Here is a 24,540-nt window from a genome sequence, read left to right on the forward strand (position 1 = left end):
ATCCTCATATAAGAGATGAAGTGCTAGCTTGATTTTCCATCCAAGATGTTTATTCCTTTTTTGTTCACATGTTGTCTTGTCAAACTGATGAGAAAGTCAGGACTTTTGTGGCTAAATAGAATTTTTTGGATATTTTTGACTCATGCATAGTATGATTCTTGAATGACATTTTACTTTTAGAGACGCTAAATTTTTATTCTTATTTTCTTACTCCACATTGTTATATGTGCTTTTTGTGTGTGTAAATACTTGATTCATGTCTCTCTTTTATTCATAATATCAAAAGAGAATCTACGATGTCTTAGAAATATCAACCATAGGTCTTTACACGTTTTTTCATAAAATATTGGTTGTAATTTAGATGTATGAATTTTCATTAATATCGCCTTAATTGAAATTTAAAGATTCTCTTTCTTGAAAATTTAACCTTTATTTTCTTTTGTCATATGGATGATAGTCTATGTTTGTTCAATTTTAGAAGTCATGAGTATTTTTCTTGTTGCCTCATCCCTTTATTTTTGCATGCTTATGTTGTTTGTTTCTCGCATTAATTCATTGAATTTGACCTTCTTCCTTTTACCTTTATTCATTCTTAATCTGAACATAAATCATGAGGCATGTAAGTGGATTTCTTTGCTTTACATTTTATCTATTGACTCTCACTCTTGTTATACGTGTGCAAGTGTGCATATCATTGTAATTCAAAAATAATTTGTAACTATTATGCCTTGAACGTATATTGATTTCTTTATTTTTTCTTTGCATGCAAAAAATATCTCGAGTCTAAATGGACTTCTCTCCTCTTGTATTTCGAAATGGGTCAATGAGGCTCACCTCTTTGAGTCAAGTCCAAAGTTTAAACCCAAGGTCCACTACATGATTTGCGGGTGCTAGAAGATAGACGAAGAAGGAAAATGGGTCAAAACCCATTGATAAGGTCATTAAGAGACTTGAAAAGTCTTGATTTTTATTATTGTATTCTTTTTATTTAGTCATTTAGTCATTTATTTATTCATTCATTTGGGTCTCGAAGCCAAAGTTGTATTTTAATACAGGTGAGACAGATTTTGGACCTCAAAGGTATGAAAACTAGCTTAGGACAGATTGTGAGCCGAAAGTTCAATATTTAGATTAGGATAGGTGCAAGTGGGCCAAAGTCCAATTAGATTAGGACAGGGTCTATTGATTTAGACCCAATGGCCTAAGTCTTTTATTTTCTTCCCTTTTCCTTTTACATGCTTTGTTATTAATTTGTTTAGACTTAGTTAAAATCTCTACTAAATCGTCAAAATCTATTTTACACAAGTTTTTTCCTAAAATCAATTACTTTTCATCAATCTTTTTTTTGAAGTTAGTCAAAAGATATTTTTAAATTGTTTGGATAACCGTAAGTTAGCGGATACTCTTATGCCTTAACAACCTTCCAAGAGTATTAATAGGAACCGCTTACTCAGAATCTTCAAACTTAAATGATTTTTTTTGTTTTGGATCGTTTAACTAACTTTCAAAGATTTTCTTCATTACTTTTCAAATAAATTAAGTGGCGACTCTAAATAAGTTAAAATTTTCGCAAAATAACAACTATGACTTGTAATGGGACCTTACGACTTGTAGGATCCAGTCATAGTTAACACAGATCTAATTTGGGGTAAACAATGGACATCTTGCAATTTGCACCCAACGACTCGTAACGAGTCCTTACGTCTCTTAGTGAGCCACTCGTACTCAGAGCAGAACTTAGCCACAAACTTACTGATTTGGTCACGATTGGCCTAGGACCCGTCAAGATTCCCTACGACTCGTAGGGGAAGTCGTTTTCAAGACGGTGAGGATAAAATTTCAGAATTTTTCAAGGACCGAAAATTCAGGGTATTATAAATTTTAAGTGAGTCTAGATTCTAGAATTAGTGGATAAGTTTGTTAGCTAATGATATGATGAAAAATTTATGTAGATTCAAATTGTATATAAAGGCATAAGAATGATAAGATGTCAGGATTGACACATAAGAAGTTCTCTTAACTCAATCATCTAGAGAAATAGCTAGTGGGTCTAATATGTTGGATTTGATGGCTAAGTGCTATTTTTCCTATGCTCTGCACAAATACAGATCCATGAACTGAGAAAGGGATATATCTGTTTGTGTTTGCACTGATGCATATCTATTTTTCATAATCTAATATAATGATAAATATCATTGGCTTAATCTTGCTGGAAAAATTTGACCAACAGAACTAAGTAGATATATTTGTTTGTCATTTTTTGTGGCTCGAGTCAGGTCGGGCGGGTTAGATTAGGGTATGTTTTATTTTCTTAAAATGAGGCATTTACTGTGGATTTTAGCTTATTCGATAAAAAAATTATGCATGTGAAAAGTTTCTTAACAAGTGTAAAATTGACCCCAAAGTATGACATGAGGGTAAATTTGATCCCAATGTATGATGAAGAGTATATTTAACCAATTTTTCAAAGTAAAGGGATACGTAAATTTGACTCAAGTATGACAATGGAGGTAAATTTGACTCGAAAGTATGATAAAGAGTTTATATAGTAAATTTTCCACAGTAGGATAAATTTTACTCTTTTCCCTTGGTGAAAACGAAACTCTCCTTATAAAGTCAAACTATTTACGAGTATTTTCAATAGGAAATTCACTTATCGTCGCCATTGTAATTCTTCTCATTGACGTTTGACTCTATATTTTTTGGTTATATCTCTAACATAACCCAAGCTTCTCATGTGAAATAAGATTATAAGACGATACCTAATGAATTGTCGACAAACTTTGTAGTGAAGTCTTTCTTAATGGTGTTGATAAATAATCTATATTCCTTACCGATGCTTTCCTCTTTATGAAAGTTCCATTTTATTGTTTTGTTTTGCAACTTAACATGTTTCTTAAATGTTAAACTTATGTTACTTTTAATTATCTAACTGTATTTAATGGAAAAAAAGGGAGCATCTCTCATGGTAAGATTAATGTGATAGCATGATGGCAAGAAGAACATGGACAGAGTTGGTCAAAGAGTGTTTTTTTGACTTCATTAATAAAATTCAAGGCTACGCAAGAGTGCTTTGTAATTTAGAAGTAAATCAAATGATTTCCCTATAGGTATACATTAACTATTTTAGTATATATAGTCTGCAAACAAAATAATGCAACACGCATGCAAATATACAAGTATCTTTAGTGCCTGTTATAATTTGTTGACAATTAATATCATATATAAGATATTTTTTCTTTATCATTTGCTATATTTGCATTTATTTCAAGAGATATGTTAATCTTAAAGGCAATTTCCTTTAGGTTTACTTAGCCAGTTTATAACCATAACGCAGTAAAGTTTAAAATTAATGCTAGTAGTATTTAAAGGAGTAATATGGGAAAAGTAGAAGGAAACAAAATGTAGGAAGAGATAATGTAGCATGTAGAAACTAAAAGACCAAGCCTATTAAGTTACTTAACTACCTAGACGTGGAAAAATAATACAAATTTGTCATGGTGAGTTGTCAATAAAGGGCCTGATTTCACTCCAACGGAACAGACTTTAACAACAATTTTTGAGAGGCAAATAAGTTCAATCATTTTCACCTCCTATGAAGTGGATCTCCCAATCACGTGTCATGTTTTTATCGGTGTACAAGTAAAATTCAATCAATTATTTTCGAATTAAAAGAAGTTAGTGATTAGTTAGTTTGTTTGTTTAATCTGAATGACCAAGAAGGTTTTTGGCTAGAAATAAGAAGGAAAAATAGGATCAATTAGAAATTTTTTTTTCATCCGTTTCTTATTGAGAGAAAGTTTTGTTATTGAGATTGAGTTACAAGAAATTAAGGAAGAGAATTTAAGAATAGAGGGAGAAGAAAATGGCATTCACAGGGACATTAGATAAATGCAAAGCTTGTGATAAGACAGTTTACTTTGTTGATTTGTTATCTGCTGATGGAGCAATTTTTCACAAGTCCTGCTTCAAATGTAGCCACTGCAAAGGAACACTTGTGGTATGCTTTTATTACACCTATTCTTCAATTTTTTTATCTGATTTTGAGTTGACACGAAATTTTAAAATGTAAAAAAGATTTTTGAATTTTATTGTCTTAAATTCAGGATATGTAGAATCTATCAAAATATCTTATAATCTTGTGGTCATAGACACCACAGATAGAAAATTGAAATTAAGAAGTTGCAAAAAAAAAAAAAATGCATTTTGTTCTAAATCGAACTCAGAAAAAAGTAAGACGAACAGATATAAATGACGAAGTAATAATTTACTATTCTAACTATCTTTCTCCTCTTCTACTCCTTTTCTTTTGTTCTACTTGTAATAGAAAATGATCTCTAGCTTTCTTGTCCTCTAAGTTGCTTTTGGTCTTACATGAGCTCCGGTAAAAGATACAATTAGATAAATAAAAATCTGTTTTCATGATAATAAAAATTTGGCATAGATGTGAGAATACTGAGATCATGTCCTCGTTTCAAATCTCATTATCACATTATGTCATTGATGTTTTTGGCATGTAGATGAGCAACTACTCCTCGATGGATGGAGTCCTCTATTGTAAGCCACATTTCGAACAACTTTTTAAGGAATCTGGAAATTTTAGCAAGAACTTTCAGACCTCTTGTAAGATACCTGTCTTTTCTCAAACTAGTATATTATACAATTGCAAAACTTCACCACAACAATTTCTATATTCACTAACCTTATTTTTATAAATTATGCAGCAAAGTCTGAGGGGGAAAACTCGTTGGTATGTTATTGGACCTTTACCCTCACATTTCTCCTCTTTTAATACTATTATAATTAATGGAAAATGGTCGGAGAATTCTTATAGATATGTAATCAACCTTAATCTCTTTGGAACTGAGATATAATTAGTATTTTTTTTCCCGATGTTACAAAACAAAATATAAAAAATCCTACAACCCTCCAAATTGGTTAAATGCCGTAATTCTTATGTAGATAAAGGCTCCAAGCAAACTCTCTGCCTTGTTCTCTGGAACCCAAGACAAATGTGCTGCTTGCAACAAAACTGTTTACCCCCTTGAAAAGGTATGAAATTATAACCATCACTTAGATAGATATTATATTATTGTCTATTTTTGTTACTCAAAATTTTCGGCAAAACACTACTCGATGTTTTCCTAGTATTATTGTCAGCCTTGCTCATAAAGTATTTCGCGTTAATGGAAGGTTTCGGAAGGGCAGCATCTTAAGGTGTTGAGTATTTGTCCTGACTTTCTTATCATAATTAAGTTTTTCTTTTAGTTACCATAATTGGATTTTCCTTTAGAAAAAGTAAAATATATTCTCCATAATTGGCTAATCCTAGTACTTCTAGGAAAAGGTTATAAACTCTCTAAATGGAGGTTAATTTCTTGTACTCCCCCGTTTAAAAGAGAATGACCTAGTTTCATTTTTAGTTCGTTTCAAAAAGAATGATCTCTTTCTTTTTTGGTAATACTTTAATTTCAACTTGCCACATGACATGTTTAGGACCACAAGATTAAAGGATATTTTGGTATATTTGACACAACTTTAATTCAAGGTCATAAAATTAAAAAAATTTCTTTATTTTCTTAAACTTTGTGCCATGTCAAAGTAGGTCATTCTTTTTCAAACGGGGGGAGTAGCTTGGTAGCATCCATAATATAGTTATAGGGGTTTCCAGAGTTGTTTAGGCAATAGAATTTGTGAGACACAAGTGTAATGGTGTCACTCTTGTGAGAACCTCTTTTATTCTAAGTGAATTGTGTGAGGTTGTCACTCTCAATATTTTATACTCTCTTTATGTAGTGGATTGCTAACCTCCTTTTTTAGATGTAGGTCAATTGACCGAATCACATCAAATTACTATCCCTTTTGATGTATTTCTCACATGTACGTCTTCATATGTGGCCTCTTTCGAGGTTTGCTTTGTTCGCTTTTGTATGGCACCTGATTATTTCAAATCCAACAACTGGTATCAGAGACCAGGTTCAGAGGAATGAGTATGAAATATGGCAGAGTGATGGTGCGAGGCTCGGTTTGATAACCTTGTGAGTTTAGAGATGCACAAACTAGAAGAAGCTAGCTGTGGAGCTTCAGTTGCCATAAAATACTCAAATGATGTGGTGACACCTAGTGAATCAGTAACCCATGGATATTGATAATAGTCCAGATGGAACTTAGTTTGAGGGAGAGATTGTTGAGAATATCGGTGACCATGGATTTCCGTAATGAGCCACGTGAAACTTAGTTTGATGGGGAGATTTTTAGGGGTGTGAAGAAAAGTTCCACATTGGTAGCTATAAAGATTAGGAGGATTTCTTCATGGTGTAAAGACTTTTGAAAAAAAAAATCAACTTAGCCCAACGCAGACAATCTCGCACCATGTAAGAGTATTTTTGGAATGGTTGAAGATTTTGATTTGAGAAATTATATTAGAGTGTTACTCTATATAGAGACAAAGATTTAATGTGAGGATATTTTGGAGATGGAGATTGAACTTATTGAAGACTACGTGAAGAAGGTGGAGAATTGTCGAGTGTTTGTCCTAACTTTCTTATCACAATTAGGTTTTTCTTTAGATATCACAATTGGATTTTCTTTTAAGAAAAGCAACATATTTTCTCCATATTTGGATAATCTTTATTCTTCAAGGAAAAGGTTATAGACTCTACACATTGAGGGTCCTTTCTTGTAGCTTGATAGCATCCACAATGTATTCCTAGGAGTTTTGAGAGTTGTTTAGGGTGGAGAATTAGTGATACACTAGTGTTATAGTGTCATTCTTGTGTGAATCTTTTTTTATGCTGAGTGAATTGCGTGAGGTTGTCTCTCTCAATATTTTGTACTCTTTATATATGGTGGATTACTTATCTCCTTTTGTGGATGTAGGTCGATTGATCAAACCACGTTAAATTATTGTTTCTCTCTTTTGATCTATTTCTCGCGTATCTTTATATGTGGCATCTTTCGAGGTTTGCTTGATTATTTCGAATCCAACATAAGGATTGTGATGTATACAGTGTACTCTATGTAGACATTAATGATTGTTTCCATTGCACTCCAACGAAATACCGAAAATATTCTGCATGAAAAATGAGTAGTCGTACCAAATAGATCTTATTAACATGATTAATAATGTCTTTTTTGTCTCTTAACATAATGATATATATATATATATATATAGGTAATAATGGAGGGAAAAGCATTTCACAAATCATGTTTCAAGTGTGCTCATGGTGGGTGTCCCTTGACTCATGCAACATATGCTGCACTTGATGGAGTCCTCTATTGCAAGCACCATTTTGCTCAACTTTTCATGGAGAAAGGAAACTACCAACATGTCCTCAAGGCTGCTACTAACAAGAAGAGTGTCATGGCACCTGTTGATGATGATACAGATAATAATAATAATAATAATAATAATAATAATAATAATAATAATAATAATAATTCTGCTCATCATGATGACAAGATAGATGATCATGACCAGCCTGATAAGGAACCTGATGATGATGATCAGTAATCTTGATTGTCGTCAACATGTCACATAATTTTATGAATTATTTGTTGTGTGTTTTGAAAAATTTGAAAATTCTTTGCACTAAAAATCCAAGTATTCTTGTTATCAAAATTCTTGTTGTATCATCTTGATTATACAAAATTCTTTCCTTTTTTTTAAACTTCAAACTTGGTGTCCAGATTGTAAACATGTTTGAGATGTTATCCATTTTGATTATACAATGATTTGTTAGAAAATATTCTTTATAAGGCTTTTAAGACAAGTAGAAGTTGAACACAGATTGCGGACTTCTGTATATGTACTTATAACACTGCTTTACATAGAGTAATTACATAAGGACTAATCTATAATGTGATAAAAAGGTACAATCTAAATTATATGTCTAGACTTGATCAGAGTCTTAATACACCCCTCAATCTAGATGTGTAGATTGTCATGCAAATGATCAAATTGAGAAGATGGTAACCGCTTTATGAAGATATTAGAAAGTTGCAGACTAGTGAGCTAATATGGAACAACGAGATCGATCCCCTGAACTCCATTGTCTCGAACAAAGTAAAAATTTGTTGTAGTGACCACACAAAAAATTCCAAATTAAGTTTCTAACCTTTTATCATATGTTTATAGGGTCAAAATGAATATTTTAATCATAAAAAGTATCATAATCATTTACTTAGTGTGTAAAGTGCTTTTGATATGAAGAATGTTCATAGAAAATACTTAGAGCAAAGTTGAGTTGAGAACTTTTGTTATCGATTGAGTTTTGGTATTCGATCCAACAAGGGTCAACTTTAAAGTAATACACCTTCTAGAATATGTTGAGTTTTGGAGATCACAACCCACGAAATGAAAGGTATTTGAGGCCTCTTTTAAACGCATCCAAATTTTCCTTAATCTGATAGCCGAGTGAAAGGTTATGAGCATCTCTGCGAGAAAACTAATGAGGGTCCATGATAAGAGTGTGGCACGCCCTCTGTTCTTCGGGATAAGTGTGTGGCATGCCCTATGTTCTTCGCGATAAGGGAGTGAAACACCCATGGTCACAGAGACCCTAAAATTCACATTTTTCTTCAGTGTTTTGCAGATAAACTAGTCATTTATATCCTAAATGATCCTATAACTCATATTAACGTATTTTACCTCATCCCAAAATTCAAACACATGATTTCTCTCCTCCCAAATTCTCAAGAACACCAAAGAGAAATTTATTCTTCAAAACTAAAGCTTTCAAGGTTTCAATTCAAGTTTCCTTCAAGAAATTCACTATGTCTAGGTATGTGGGGTTTGAACAAGGATATTATTTCGTCCTTGTGCCCAAAAAGTGGGATTTTTATATTGAATTTAAGAAATTTATAACTAGGGTTCATACCCGCTTTTTTATGCTTTGTGATTATGATATTTTCTCATGAGTTGAACATTATTTTGAATATGATTTCATGTTTAATTAAGTTTTATCCACTAAAGTGATATGAAGCATGGAATTTTGGTATGAAGTTTCCATAAGATGCTAAATGATTACAATTTGAGCATGAAGTACTCAGTTTACAAAAAGTTCAAGCTTACTTGTTCAAGTTACAAAAGTATTAAAACTTGATTGTAGTTTTCGTTTTGAATTTTTTATCATAAAGAAGATATGAAATTCACATAATAAATCAAGATTTTGAGATATAAATAGAAGCATATTGTGTTTTCAGACTTATCAGCTCATATGCTTATTTTAAGGTGAACTTTATATATATATATATATATATATATATATATATATATATGTTTGTATGTATATATATGTATGTATGTATATTATGAGCAACAATATGATTTTGGGAGTAGTACCTAGCATCGTGGAGCAAAGACTTAGCATACCCTAGTTCCATAAGCTACGTGCGACCGTAGGTTATTATTCAACTTGTCCAAATAGACATATAGCTTGTCCAAATAGACATATCATATACTATTCATCTTGCCCAAACAGACATGCTTAGGTGATTACCACAGTTAACCTTTATATCCTGACAAGGTATATTGGCTCTTTCTATGCGGGTTTTTACATCGGACTCCATATTTCTCGCATGGTTTATGTCGATGAAGAGAATCTAACACAGAAAAGATGATTTTAGAAACTAAGTGTAATGACTCACTAACTTTATCAGATGTTTCTTTATGACTTATGCTTTTTCAACTTTTAGTTTTATTGATGAGTAGCTGGGTCTATTTACACTTAGCATTCATGTTTTAAGATTATGATTTACATCTACTTTTAATTATTACATCCCACCCATACTTAGTCTATTCAAGAAGTACTGACAACATATATGTTTTGTGTCTACATTGAATGATAATGAAGGTATCAATTGTAGACCACAACATCATATTTAGGAAGTTCACATCTTCCAGCCAATATGTGATGAGTTCTCTCTACTTGAGGACTCAAGTTAGTTTGTAGATTTAGTATTTCATATTTTTCATTTGTATTAATTAGGGATAGCTGGGGGTCATATCTTGTCTTTCTATAGTTAGAATTAGTAGAGGAGTCATAGAAAGTTAGTGTATATGATGTATTCAATTTTAGTGTCTTTTTGTATAATCTAGTGATGTAAATGTTTTTAAATAGTATTATATTGAACAAGTTCAACTATTGACATTTATTTCGCTTATTAATTCCAATTTTATTTATTTTATTTAGTTTCTCATAAATTATGTTAGTATCATGAGTTAGATTGGGATCACTTGTGGTTTTAAGCACAGTGTGATATTCAGGGGTAGTCTAAGTGTGTTACATACTGGCCAACCCGCTAGTGATATAATTTGATCTGGGTATAGACCCACACTGTTGTAAACGCATCACTAGGGTGAAAGATATGTTTACTTATATACCCCACATCTCTCTTTTGTTTTGCCAATATGTGGCCCTTATCCTAAGTTGGGGTATTACAACTTCCTCCCATACAATTCTTCGAAAAGTCTAATCTGAATGTTGGAATAGTAAATGTTGTCATGTTTAAACTCCGATAAAGGAAAGAACTTGTCCCAGTGACCACCAAAGACAATCACACAAGATCAAAGCACATCCTATACTACCTGAATAGTCCGCTAACGTAGACCATCTATCTAAGGCTGAAATATTGTACTTATCTCTAATTGAGTGCCTAAATCTCGCTACATCAGACTCTAAAAGTGTAATGTAAATTGAGTGCCTCTGTCTAAAATAATGGAAATAGGCATACTATGTAATCGAAGTATCTCTTGAATATAGATCTTTTCTAACTTTTTTGCATTATAGTTTACCTTCACAAGAACAATGAATTCCATATTAATGCGCTCCCATTTCCACTCAGGTACAAGCATCCTTTTTGTCAAAATAACTAGTCTATTGTGCTCATACTTCACTTGTTGGCAATTACACTTAGAGAAAAATTCTAGAATATCACTCTTCATCCTAGACCAGCAATAATATTGCTTGAACTCATGATAAGTCTTTGCTGAACCTGGATGAATTAAATGCTTCAAACAATGAGCGTTTTCCATGATTATTCTCTTTAAGTCACCAATTCTAGGAACACAAATAAACCTTTGATTGTCAAAACACCCGCCAAATCAAGGCTATCTTCTTGGCTTCACCCTTTTAAACTTTGTCCCGAACGATACAGAACTTCCACTCCACAAATTGTCTATGTATAATCTTCTTACCAATAAAAGATCATGCCTTGACACAATAAAAAAGTCAGTTCTTAGCTCTGAAATATCAAGTCATAGGAAACTATTGGCCAACCTCTGAAAATCCATGGACAAAAGTCTCTCCTCAACTACTAATAAAGAAAGACTACATATGCTCACAAGCTTTCTACTCAAGCCATTCTCCACTACATTGGCCTTGCCCCAATGATAAAAATATTCATGTCATAATCCTTCACAAATTCTAACCACCTACACTTCTTAAATTCAGATCCTTTTTGTTGAAGATATAATGAAGGTTGTGGTGATTGGTAATTATCTCACAATGAACCCCATACAAGTTATGATGCCACAATTTTAATATAAATATTACTACCCCAAACTCTAAGTCATGAGTGGGGTAGCTATTCTCATGTATCTTCAACTCTATCAAAGCATAGACTACGACCTTCCTACTCTACATTAATACACCACAAATACCAACTACCAAAGTATCACAATATATTGTAAAGGCTTAAGCTTCCCTAGGTAAGGACAAAATAGGAACTGAAGTAAAAAAGGTCTTAAGTTCTTGAAAGTACATTAATCTGACCCCTGAAAAGCAATATTCTTTTGAGTCAGTCTAGTCAAAGGAGATGGAATAGTATAAAAGCACTTCATGAACCATCTAGAGTAGCTAGCCAAACTAACAAAGCTCTAAATCTTGGTAGGAAAAATAGGTTTCGCCTAATCCAGAACCACCTCACCTTAGTCAATTCGACCATAAATCCTTGGACAGAATATTCCCCAAGAATGCCATAGAACAAAGCGAAAATACATACTTTGAGAACTTAGCATACAACTTCTCAACCCCCAACCTCTAAAGCACAATCCTTAAATACTTTGTATGATCTACCTCACTCTTGGAATATACATTTAATATGAGGCCATAACACTACATTTATCAGCTTCATAAACTATGTTAGGGTGTTAGTCAATCTAAAAGACATAACCAAAAACTCACGATGACTATATTGAGTCCTAAAATCCTTCTTAGGAATGTTTGAGGATATAATCATAATATAATGTACCCGAACCTGAAGTAAATCTTTATAAACATCGAAACACCTGAAGCAAATCAAATAAATCATCAATACATGGAAGAACATACTTTTTCTTAATAGTTACTCTTTTTAGTTGTTGATAATAAATACACATATGCATACACTTTTTTCATAAATAGCACAAGAGAACTCCCAATGCAAAACATAAGGTCTAATAAATCTCTTACATAATGAATCCTGCAGTAAATCCTTCAACTCATTCAATGTTGATGGAGTCATCTTATAAAGAAGAATATAGATGTGCTTAGTGCTCAGCCTAAGTCAATGCCAAAACTGATATCTCTATAAGGAAGAACACCCAAGACATTGATAGAAAACACATCTTTAAACTCCCTAACAATCCACACTGTCTCCTAAGGAGGTATGTCAACACTAAAATATAAAAATAATCCAAATAAGTAAGATACCCCTTCTCAACTAATCATTAAGATTGGAGGAAGGAAATTACCCTCTTAGGATACAAACTCTTAGTCTGATTCCCCTTCAACCTTGAGACACTTATCATGACCAAAATAACTATCTGGGCATGATAATTATAAGACCCTACAAAAATCCCAGTCATTTCAGTCATAGATAGCACGCCAAAAGAGGTCCCAGACTTAGAAAATTTTAACTAAGTATTAACACCTAGTCTCACTTTTGGCCTCAATAGTTCAATGACTTTCTTTTCAATCCTTACAACCTTAAAATATCGATTTTTAAGTTGATTCATGATCTGAGATGGCAATATTTAGATTTTTTGGACATCGTTAGAAGCCTAATTAGATGTCCAAAATAGTGAATCAATGTGATCTCAATACGTCGCGTCATCCATTGCATTGACAATATCATAACTAGCTCAAGCATACAATTTCTAGTGAGCCGACTCATCCTGATGTGTCGCATCGGCCATCGCGTCAATGCTATTGATATATCACATCGGTACGCACGTTGCTGGGCATTTTTTTGGTAATTAATTCTGCATCTAGAGGGGTAATTAAGTTAATTTCTCCACTTTTATTCAACCCTAAAACACAAAATTTAGCTATCCTAAGAGAAAAATTACTCACTTTCTCTTAAACTCTCTCAAGAACAAAACCCTAGGTCATTCAATTTCAAGTCTAAGCTTCAAGAACACACCAACGATTTTCATAAATTTAATTACCAAGGTATGTTAGGTGTTTATCCTTGGGTTTCCTTCCATCCTTGGAGTTCAAGAAACATTTTTAAACTACAAGTTGATTGATTTTATGATTTATATGTTTGAATTTGGATTGTGTTCATGTATGTATTGATGCTTGTTTTTTAAATCTAGATTCATTACAATATTCAAGTGAATTAGTTAGCATTTGTGCATAGTTATATGATTCTCATGTTAAACCCTTGAATTGCAAGTTAAATATTGCAGACATGATGTTTATATTTTGATGAATTCCATGTGCATTAATTATGCTCCTCAAGTGTTTGATAGAATGACTATATAAATTAAGTATTGAATTCATGACATGTTATCATTTGGTCCCATGCATGTACAAGTTCTTGCCTCTCAAGTGTTTGACAAAATGTCTAAATAAATGCATGGTGAATAAGTAGTTAATGTAATTTTTTGAAGATTTTTCCATATTTTGCTATTGTTGCTATCGAGTTCTGGGGGCATTCAATACCCTAAAAATCTACCTATTTACCTAGAATTACACTAGCTATAGAATAGTCTCAGTAATGACATGAATAGTATTACTCTATTAGTTATAGAACTCAGTCCAGTTCAGTCAAGCCTAGTGAGTCTAGTGATCAGTTCAGTGTCTATTCAATTAGGAGTAGGATTCAGTATCAAGCGAACCTAGGGATGAGGGCTCACCTTCTAGTTGAGGGTGTGACCTTTAGTAGCAGTTCCTTAGTTTCAGAACTATGTAGCCAACATAGGTTGAATATATCAACTTTCCAGTTGAGGGTTGATAAAGTGTTTACCTGCCAGTTGAGGGTAACACATATCTCACCTGCCAGATGAGGGTTATTCTTTAGTTGATCCACATAGCCATTGTTAGTACCCGTGGAACGGTGCTAACACCCTTCCAATAGGGGTTATAGGTTGGACCCTAACTTAGTTTATATTCAGGGTATGTCGGTTAGGTAAACACACCCACAATTAAAGTTTTAGTTTCAAACTCAGTATAGAACTTAGTTCAGTTCTACAAAATCAGGACTGTCACAAATAGTCACCTAGTTATCAGTAATACAGTTATAGTAATCCCAGATATTATCCACTCAATTATCAGAACTCAAAATTAAATTTCATTATGATAGATAATTTTATATATATATATATATATATATATGCATATATATATATATATGTATATGCACAGTAATGCATAATCAGTATTTACAGCAGTTTCAGTTATTCATGTACTCTCATTCAGCTATTTTATGATGTTCAGTCAGTCAGTTATTATCTCAGGCATATGAATCCATGTATATCAGCCTACCTCACTTTGCATACCAATATATATAAAGTACTGACGCATACTCTTTCTTTTGCATTTTGATGTCTCGTATCATAGGTTTAGATGCATGGGCTCCTGACCATACTTAGCAGGCCAGGTTATCAGCAGCTATAGTGGTGAGTCCTCATATTTTGAGGACAGAGTCATTTGTTTCAGTATTCTAGTAATTCAGCATGTTCAGTAGTCGGAGTTAGTTGGGGGCTTGTCCCATCAACTCCCTATTCAGGTAGTTAGAGGTTTTCAACCTAGACTAGTTCAGAAAGATGCTCAGTTTTTTAGTATTGCTATCAGTATTCAGTATTTAGTTTAGTATTTTGAGAACCTTATGGCATTTTACTTATATTTTTGCATATGTTATCAATATTATTATTCAGTGCTCACAGTAGGTACCAATCATGAGTTAGCTTATGGTACTCCGGGATTGTGAGCACCATATGACATCCAAGGTGTAGACTCAGGGCGTTACAATAATCCAAGACAATATGATATGTAGAAAGCTATTGCATATCTAAAATCATATTAAAATCCACCATATCTAGAATAATTAAGTATACCCAAGTATCACACCCTAAAAGAGTCAAACATAGGATCGGTACACCTGATCCAACATTGAAGAATCATCTACAGAGTAGCAAGACAAATAGAAATAGTAATAGATTCATATATCTTATCGAGACTCACACTATGTAAAATAACTATATACATAAAAGGATGTAGAACCATGATCAAATCACACTAAAGTATGTCGATGCCTTACTAAGATGATACATGTTATAACTGTATTTGAAGAATCCACTTCTGACTTAATACAACGAGTGGAACACTAAGCTCTATCACCTTTGGCCCGAATACAGATAATTCTATCTCCTCGACAAGGTAACAGTGAAACTTTACCTCTCTATGTTCCACCCCAATCTACAGTTGGGGTTCTACTACTCTAACGGGTGCCTAATAACCCTACTATCGACTTGCATCTCTAGGTCTAGGAAAATCCCTCTTAATATGATCTAGACTACCATACTCATAACAAAACGTAGGGGCCACCAACTATTGAGAATGCCTTAAATACTTAAAAAGGCTACTATGACCCTAAATCCTCTAATATGAACCTTGAGAAGTCTATCCTAGACGTTATCTAAAAGAACCTCTACCTTCATATAAGGTACCTCTAAAATTACCCAAAATATAAGATCTTTTGTACCTCAGATGCCCATACTCCCATAATACAAGAGCTGAAACTCCTTAGCTATCTTAACTACATTCTGAAGTGTAGTTCTAAATTGGACTATAGAAAGTACTACCTCTCTAATCCTGATGGTCAAAACTTATATAAATCTCTGGATCCTCTTTTTCTAAAAAAGTAGAATCACCATGGCATAACAATAATGTATAAAACCAAGTCTAATACTTATTCACTTAGATACTTTCCTTAATTGAGTGCTTAAACTGATGTTAACACTCCGCTATCAAGATATAAGGAAAAACTCAATTCTAGAAAGCCCATACAAATACTGACCAAGTCACTCATTGAGACCCTATTGGATTGGAGTCAATACAGGAGTGCCACCACTATTCAGTACGACTATGTATCTATAATGATATTTAATCAACCTTGTGGGACTCTACTAAACCCATGCTTTAGAGCCTCTTATGTCAACTGACTAGAAATGCATACACATCCTCACTCTGTCATCCTTGGAAAACCCTATGGGACTCCATTAAACCCATGCTCTGGAGCCTTTTATGTCAACTTACTAGAAATACATACACATCCTCACTTTACCCTTCTTGAAACTAAGGTGGATCCCTTTTCTAAAATCTCTTAAAAGTCCTATAATCCTCATCTAACATGGAACCCCTAACCACACTCATGGCTCCTACAACTAGAAAAGTCATTCCATTATATCTAGGTATTGGAATTACAAACAAGCCCACTAAGTCCTAAAATACTAGAATGCATTGTTACTTTGGATCTGGGACCCTACTCTTATTTGTGAACCATATATAATATGTATCAATCCTCCAACCTGAGAAAAATTATATAAAATACCTAAAACTCAAACCAAAGTATCCTAGATCACTAGATAGCAACTAACCTTAGTGCATTCTAATCTAGGCCCGTCTCCTCAACATAAACCTAATGGTCCTCAACCTCATACTTAAGCTGAGGGACTCTGCCCTAGCTAGAACCTGAGCAGATGCTTGATCCATACTATTACATCGTCCATGGAATCATCCCCTACCACATACTCCACCATGTCTATGTACCCCACTACAAGCAACAAGCATATGTGTTGGATGGGCTTTTGATCTCCGCCCATAATCACATGTATCCTCACCATTTATGAGAGAATAAGACAAGGAATATTAGGAAGTGATTTAACCATTTTCATACTAAAATAAAAGAGAATGATATTTTTTCAAAAGTCTCATAGCATCCTCGAAGATAGATAAAGGCATTATCATAGAAATCCGCAAGACTCTACTAGGCTTAGTTTATACTTGTGATACAAATGGACCTGGGGATTTGATACTAATTTATATGACCTAAAATTTAGTCATAATGGAACCTATCACACCCACTATAATAGGTAAGCCTAAATCCAGTATAACTCATATAAAACTGATAAGAAAATAAGTGCAATAAAAGCGTAATATATACTAAAACCCAAATAGTCTCAAAACCAATAGATAAAAAGATTATGAATATAAAAAATAACTAAGGTTTGTAGACAAGTCAAAGCCTTTACTGAGTAGAAATAGTATAATACTTATGCCAAGAGTGTCTAAAATATGAAAAAGGAAAAGCCCATACAATAGGAGAACCTGGAATGATTAGGATCAACAGTCGCTGCCATAAATATTTTCAAAAATCACCAATCATAAGCACGAGAATCAATATTAGAGGACCACCAATTCAATCTTAAATAAAAGGTGCAAAAAATAATAGTATTATTGATTCAATATCTGGGGACCACTATTGAGTATCAACCATATGTACTCAACAATTTCATTCACCAACTTTAATTCAAAGCGATAGTAAGAATTATCTAAAACCAACTATCTAATACAATCGTATAAATCTCCACTCTCGGATGCCAAACCTCGACTAATAAATAGTAACAATAATAGATCAATCAAATAGTTCTAGTACACTATTTTTCAATCCAGTACAACATCAATAAACCACCTATCATAATATTTGTAACACCCTACATTTTTGGGCTAGACTTTGAAGAGTCGTTCCTATGTATGTGAACTTTAATACCATGATTTGTATGTTAATAATTGCATCATGATCATTATCCTAGTGTGTGAAGTGCTTTCAAAGTGAAAAATGTACTTAGGAATCACTTAGAATAAAGTTTAGTTAAGAGCCTTTGATTCATCAAAGTTTGGTATTCGATTCTACAAGGGTCTACTTTGAACGTGTATAACTGTTTATATACAAAGAATTTTGAAGATAAAGAGCTAAAAAATTTTAGATAATTGAGTTAGATTTTTGATGATACTAATTTCATCATAATTTGATGCTCGAGGAAAAATTTCTTTTTTATGAGAGATAGTGAGGGCGCACGATAAGCCCGAGTTGTGGGACTTACATCATTGAACTGGAGCGTACATCATGGGATATACTCTAACGGGCTAAAGGGGGCACTTCCTAGTCTATTCCCATACTTTTTCAACCACTTAAGGATCAAGGGCCACTTAGGTCCTTTCCCTCAACTCCAAACATCCAAGGGATGATTTATATGATCCAACAGGGCATTATTTTTTCACATCTTCCTTAAAATTTCTCATGTAAAACCCCTCCCCTTTCCCCATGAACAAAGTTCAAGTTTTTCCTATCAATAAAAAAAGAATTCAATATTCCAAGTTCAAGAAATCCTTAAGAAATCTTCAAGAAATTATCTATTAAGGTATGTGGTAGTTCATCCATGGGTCCTCTTTCACTATGAAGCCCAAGAACCTTCTTTTCCATTAAAGTATTGATTTTTCTATTATTATGAAGTTGTATATGTTCAAGATACATTTAAATCATGTTTCTCCTTAGTAATTTGACTCAATTCATGTCCTAGTATGATCCCATAAAAAGATTGGTTATCTCATGTCTCAAGTTACAATTTTCCATGTTGTGTTTAATTGAATTTCATGTAATAATATCAAATTTTAAATTTAGCCAAGTAATAATGTTATTTTCACACTTATGACATTTCGATGTTCAAGTCCATGATTCCCAAGTGTTGATGAAATGTCTATGCTTATGGGTCTTTGAACCATAATCACTTAATATAGTATTTCAATTTTGATAACATATTTTATACTCATTCAGTGCTGATGGGTTATGAACACTCAATACCTAGTTGTTTATATAATTTCTATTATCTCAAAATGATTTAAGATAAACCGTAAATATTGTCCTTCAATTAGTTATTATGATCATTTGTTTGCTTAGTTAAACTTAGTTCAGTCCAGTAATTAGTTTAATTCAGTTGGGAGTAGGATTTAACACCGAGCGAAACCAGGAATGGGGCATTCCTGCTAGTTTAGGGTGTTACACAATTTTAGTCTAATTATTTGGACAAAGTACTGTTCATATTTTCATGTTCAGTATCCATAAATGATTCTCAGTAGAGTTTTTATAGAATGTTTAGCTTTACATGAGATTTACATACAGTACTTCTATTTTACCATATTCCATCTATAGTTTTACTTATCCTCCCACAGTAAAGATTTTTAGAAACTAAGTGAAGTGATTCACCAATTTATTAATGTTTTTTGTTAATCATGTTTTAAGATGTATCAGCTTTCAGTTTATTTTAGTCTCTTAGCGAGTCTACTTGCATTTAGCATGTATGTTTTATGATAACATATGAAATCAATTTTACATAATCCATTCACCCCTACTTACTCAGTACATTCCAGAAGTATTGATCCTCATATATGTCTATGTGCTACATTGTCTCATAATGTAGGTACCAGTTATAGCCTACGCATCATTATCAGACAGTTGCAGCTTCTAGGAAGTAGGTGATGAGTTCTCCAATTTTGAGGACTCCACTCAGATTTTGTTCATGTATTATGTTATATTTCTTTTGGTTTTCCATATGTATTGATTAATGGTAGTTAGAGGCATGTCCTAGAAGTCAGTATAGTAGAGGCTTCATAGATGTCAATTAGAGTCAATCATGTAATTAGAGTTATTTCCTTAGTTTATCAGATTATAAATTCTTATCAGTTACATATTTATTTAGATTTCATTATGATTATGTTTCCACATAGTAGAACTAGCTATTTAATGCATATTAAATGAGTTGCTCAAGCAGTATACCAGTGCATGAGTTAGCTTGGGATCCCTTATGGTTTCACGCATCGTGTTACGGCTAGAAGGTAGCCTCAGGTCATGACCAACTTGGTATCATAGCCCAGATTTCAAGTGTCCTAGGGTGTCAATGAATCCATGCTTAGTAAAGTCTTGGAAAACGATACGAAGACGTATGTACTTTTATTCGAGAGGCTATAAGGCCTTTAGGAAATAATTCCCTTCTTTTATGTCTCAGATCGTGTAGTAGAAATATTCTTTAAGGAATTTATTTAGATCCTCATATTTCTCCATTCATGGAAACTCTGCCTTATTTTTAAGGTAATAGAAATAGTGAAGCTTAAATTCCTATAGACAAAGCTTTCTCAGACAATCCCCATAAACAGTGATGTGATTGCTCGCAGGCTAGAAAGTATCTTAGCAGTTCTTTCTAGTTTCAAAGTTTCAAAGAAATCATTAATGTTCATGAAAATTGTGTACTAATCCAAATTCAAATGTGCTTTTAGATCTCATCTCAGTATCCTATGATAGTATATGTGTAATACCCCATACTTTTTCTAGCTTGAAATCGTCCCAAGAATGTTAGAAGATTTCTTTGAAAGATGAATCCACTATTGTACACATGGTATTTTTCAGATTTTCACTTTTGTCATGTGGGAAATTGAATAAGCTTTCCATCGATACAAATTTTATCAAAATCTAACATCGAAAGAGAAAGTTATGGCCAAAATACAGAAGACAGTAAAACCACCCAGGTGCGATGGTGAGGCTGACAGACCATCGCCCACGACCATTGCAGCGAGGCAGTGTGACTACCTTTCACCCTAGATCGACGGCCAAGGATGATGGACCGTTGAACTAACGATGGACCGTTGCTCAGGCCATCGCAAGGGAAACAACGAGGCCCTATTCTGCTTAAAAGTGATGGTCAGGACCGACGAACCGTCGACCTGGCGATGGACCATTGGACCCCACCTTCATACCAAGGCAGTAAGTTCCAGTTCTGGTCCTAGTTCAACGGTCAGTCCGACGGACCGTTGACCCAGTGGCAGACCGATGGATATTCCGTTCAGTTATTTTGAAGCCATTTTTAAAGGGGCTTTTTGGTATTTTACCTCCTATTTATATACCTAGGTATATTAGAACAAATCTCAAAAATTCATTATCCATCTATAACTACAAAATTAGGGTTTTCTCTCTAAGATTAATCCCCAAGAACAAAATCCAAATCCTTTTTGAGAACTAAGATATTCAAATTCTTCAAGTTCAAGAACTTCAAGAAACTCAACCCAAGTATGCATAGTGTTCATTCATGGACTCCTTTCATCCATGGAGCCCAAGAATCTCTTTTCAAAGTTCAATTGTATGGATTTCTTTATGAATTTCATATTTGGTTGCTTTTGTTCATGTTGATAATGACCAATTGAATTCTAATCCATCTTGGGTGATCAATTTTATGTGGAATTGATGAGTATAAAGGTAGATACATGTGGACCTATGATTAAACCCTTCGATGATGAAATTAGAGTTGAATCATGATGTTTATTTGTTATATAATGTTGTCTACATATACTATGCCTACTATGTGTTTGATTAAATGTCTATGTGAAGGAAAAACTGTCCAACTAGTATGATCTTATGAAATCCCCATTTATGTACAATCTTATGAATATCACATGTTTGATGAATTGCCTCAATAAATAAATTATGGATTGCGATGTTGGTCATGATTTCAAGAAAGTCATGCTTTGTTAGTTTCTTTCCACCGAGTCCTGGGGGTACTTGTACCCGATAATTTAGTTGTATGCCAAGAGCAGTGTCATGTTTTCATGATATCCTCAGTCAAGCCATGATCCATAAAACTCAGTCAGTCATGTGACTCAGGAAAGCTTAGTAATTCAGTAACCTCAGTAATCTCATGCACTCAGTCAGTTGCCAGATATCAATAGTATTCTGTTAGTTAATAGAATTCAGTAAACTCAATCCATGTTCAGATTAGTTAATCATGTTCAGTGCCTATTCATATGGAAGTAAAAATTAGCACCAAGTGAACCCAAGGATGGGAACGCACCTACCAGTAGAGGGCGTAATTCTTAGAAGCAATCCTTGCATTCCAAAACTACGTAGCCAGCATAGGTTGAGGCATCAAACTTGCTAGTTAAGGGTAGATGAGGTGTCTTAACTTCTAGTTGAGGATTCCCACCATTCTCATTAGAGTAACCTTCTAGTCGAGGGTGACTCACATGTTTTCCTTACCAGTGGTGCAGTATTGATACCCTTCTAATCAGGGCACAGATTGGACCCCAATTTAGCTATAATGTGTTATTTAGGACATGTTGGTTATATGACTACTTCCCACAGTTTCATGTTATAGAATTAGGACTGTCAGATACAGTCAATCAGTCTCCCTAATAGAACTCAGATAGTTCTATAAAATTCAGGACTATCAGATACAATCAATTTAGATACAGTAGGGAACTCAGATAGTTCCATTAGATTCATGACTATTAGATATAGTCACTCATGTTATCAGTTATCAGAACTCAGTCATTAGTCATGTTAGTTATCAGTAAACTTATGTTACCACGATTTCAGATATAGTTACTATGTATGCATGCATGTATTCTTACATTCATATTAGTTAGTTAGCCAGTATTGTTCATGCATATAAACCCCATGCATTTAGCCTACCTCACATATATATCAGTATATTCAAAGTAATGACGCATTTGCACAATGGTGTCTTATACCATAGGTTCAGAGACACGAGCTCCAGAGCATCAGTAGATTCCAATCTCAATAGTTAGAGCTAAAAGTGAGTCCTCATCTTTCGAGGACATGATCATTACTTTATTATCTCATTAATTTATTTATTAGTTGGAGTTTGTTGGGGACATGTCCCATCAACTCCTTATTCAGACCATTCAGTCAGTTAGAGGATTTCCAGACTATGATGTTCAGTTTGTTATTTCAGTTGTTTTGGGTATTTCATTGCCTATCCATATGTTATGATTTAGTAGATCCTATGTTACATTTTTGAACCTTATGGCCTTTCAGTTCATGTTTCCGCATTATATAGTATATTATGCAGTATACTAGTATAGATATTAGTCATGGGTTAGTTTCTGATCCTTTGGGGTCATAACCATCGTGTAGCATTTCAGGTACCAGATTCGGGGTGTTACAAACTTAGTATCATAGCCTAAGGTTCAACAGAGTCCTAGGAATCCTGAAAGCTACATCTAGTAGAGTCTTGTGTATGGGTGTATTGCGCGCCACATTTTTGTGCAGGAGGCTATAAGATATTTTATGAATAGTTTTCCTTCTTTCAGTATTCATTTTATGTCAGTGAGCATAATCTCAAGTCAATATCTTAGTCTAATCTTTTTTTTTCTTTTTATTTTAGAACATTCCTCCCAAGAGAAGAACTCAGTCCGTCCAAGTAGATCCCTTGGATGAACACGTTTCTCATGCAGAGTTTAGAGATGCATTCACCACTCTTGCTAATTTAGTTGTTGCTTAGAATGAATAACTAGCTGTCATTTTGGCCAACCCAGTGGCCAATTCAGCTGCAGCCAGGATTCAGGACTTCACTCGTATGAATCCTCCATCCTTTTTTGGATCTAAGTTAGAAGAGGATCCTCAGGAGTTCCTAGACTAGGTTTAGAAGATTACGGACATCATGGGGGTTACTTCTAGTGAGAGTGCTAAACTAGCTACATATTAGTTGCAGGATATTTCTCACACTTAGTTCAAATAGTGGAAGTCAAAGAGGTTAGTTGATGCAGGGCCTATTGAGTGGGGGGAGTTTGTCACTGTATTCTTATATAGATTGTTTCCCCAAGAGCTAAGGGAAGCAAAGGTGTTAGAATTTATCAACCTGAGGCAGGGCAACATGATGGTGAAGAGTATTCTCTTAAGTTTACTTAATTAGCCAGATATGCCCCTCATGTGGTTGCAGATAGTAGGGCCAAGATGAGTAAGTTTATTTCAAGGGTAAATGATAGCGTGGTTTAATGAGTGCAGATGCGTCATGCTGAATAGTGACATAAATTTATCCAGGCTTATGATTCATGCCCAGCAGATAGAGGAGCAGAAGATTAAGATGAGGGAGAAGCAGAGTAAGAGAGCAAGGACAGGTAGTTTTAACTTTGCTCAGCCTAAATTTGAAGGAGAAAAACATTCTCAGTTTCATCCTAAGTCCTCAGTTCCATCTCCTTCAGCTAGTGCTCATGTATCTAAGTTAAGAGATAGAGCACCAGGCTCTAAGTCTCAGGGAAGTGTTAGCAGTGCCCGCACCTATCCCCCTTGTCAGACTTGTGGCAAGAACCATCAGGGTACCTGCAGAGCTGGCAGTGATACCTATTTTGGGTCTGGAAATCTAGGCCACAAAGTTAGAGATTGTCTGCATTCAGGTCCATAGGGTTAATAGAACTATTCCTCAGCTCA

General features: G+C 34.0%; 1 protein-coding gene across 1 annotated transcript; it reads left to right on the top strand.

The window, feature by feature from the left end:
* The first annotated feature begins 3,646 nt into the window (after positions 1 to 3,646).
* On the top strand, positions 3,647 to 7,788 carry LOC107872532 (LIM domain-containing protein PLIM2c-like). The gene is made up of 5 exons (XM_016719194.2): positions 3,647 to 4,000; positions 4,521 to 4,623; positions 4,725 to 4,750; positions 4,963 to 5,052; positions 7,175 to 7,788. Exons 1-5 carry the CDS (start codon positions 3,866 to 3,868, stop codon positions 7,511 to 7,513), a joined length of 693 nt encoding a protein of 230 aa, XP_016574680.2. The 5' UTR covers positions 3,647 to 3,865; the 3' UTR covers positions 7,514 to 7,788.
* The last annotated feature ends 16,752 nt before the right edge of the window (positions 7,789 to 24,540 follow it).

Source organism: Capsicum annuum, chromosome 5 (assembly GCF_002878395.1).
Source record: "Capsicum annuum cultivar UCD-10X-F1 chromosome 5, UCD10Xv1.1, whole genome shotgun sequence".
Taxonomy (NCBI): Eukaryota; Viridiplantae; Streptophyta; class Magnoliopsida; order Solanales; family Solanaceae; genus Capsicum; species Capsicum annuum.

Excerpts from the sequence above, each read along its gene's own strand:
- LOC107872532 (XM_016719194.2), top strand. The coding sequence starts at position 3,866 with ATGGCATTCACAGGGACATTAGATAAATGCAAAGCTTGTGATAAGACA. Across the intron at positions 4,751-4,962 it reads CTGAGGGGGAAAACTCGTTG|ATAAAGGCTCCAAGCAAACT; the intron begins GTATGTTATTGG and ends ATTCTTATGTAG. Across the intron at positions 5,053-7,174 it reads CTGTTTACCCCCTTGAAAAG|GTAATAATGGAGGGAAAAGC; the intron begins GTATGAAATTAT and ends ATATATATATAG.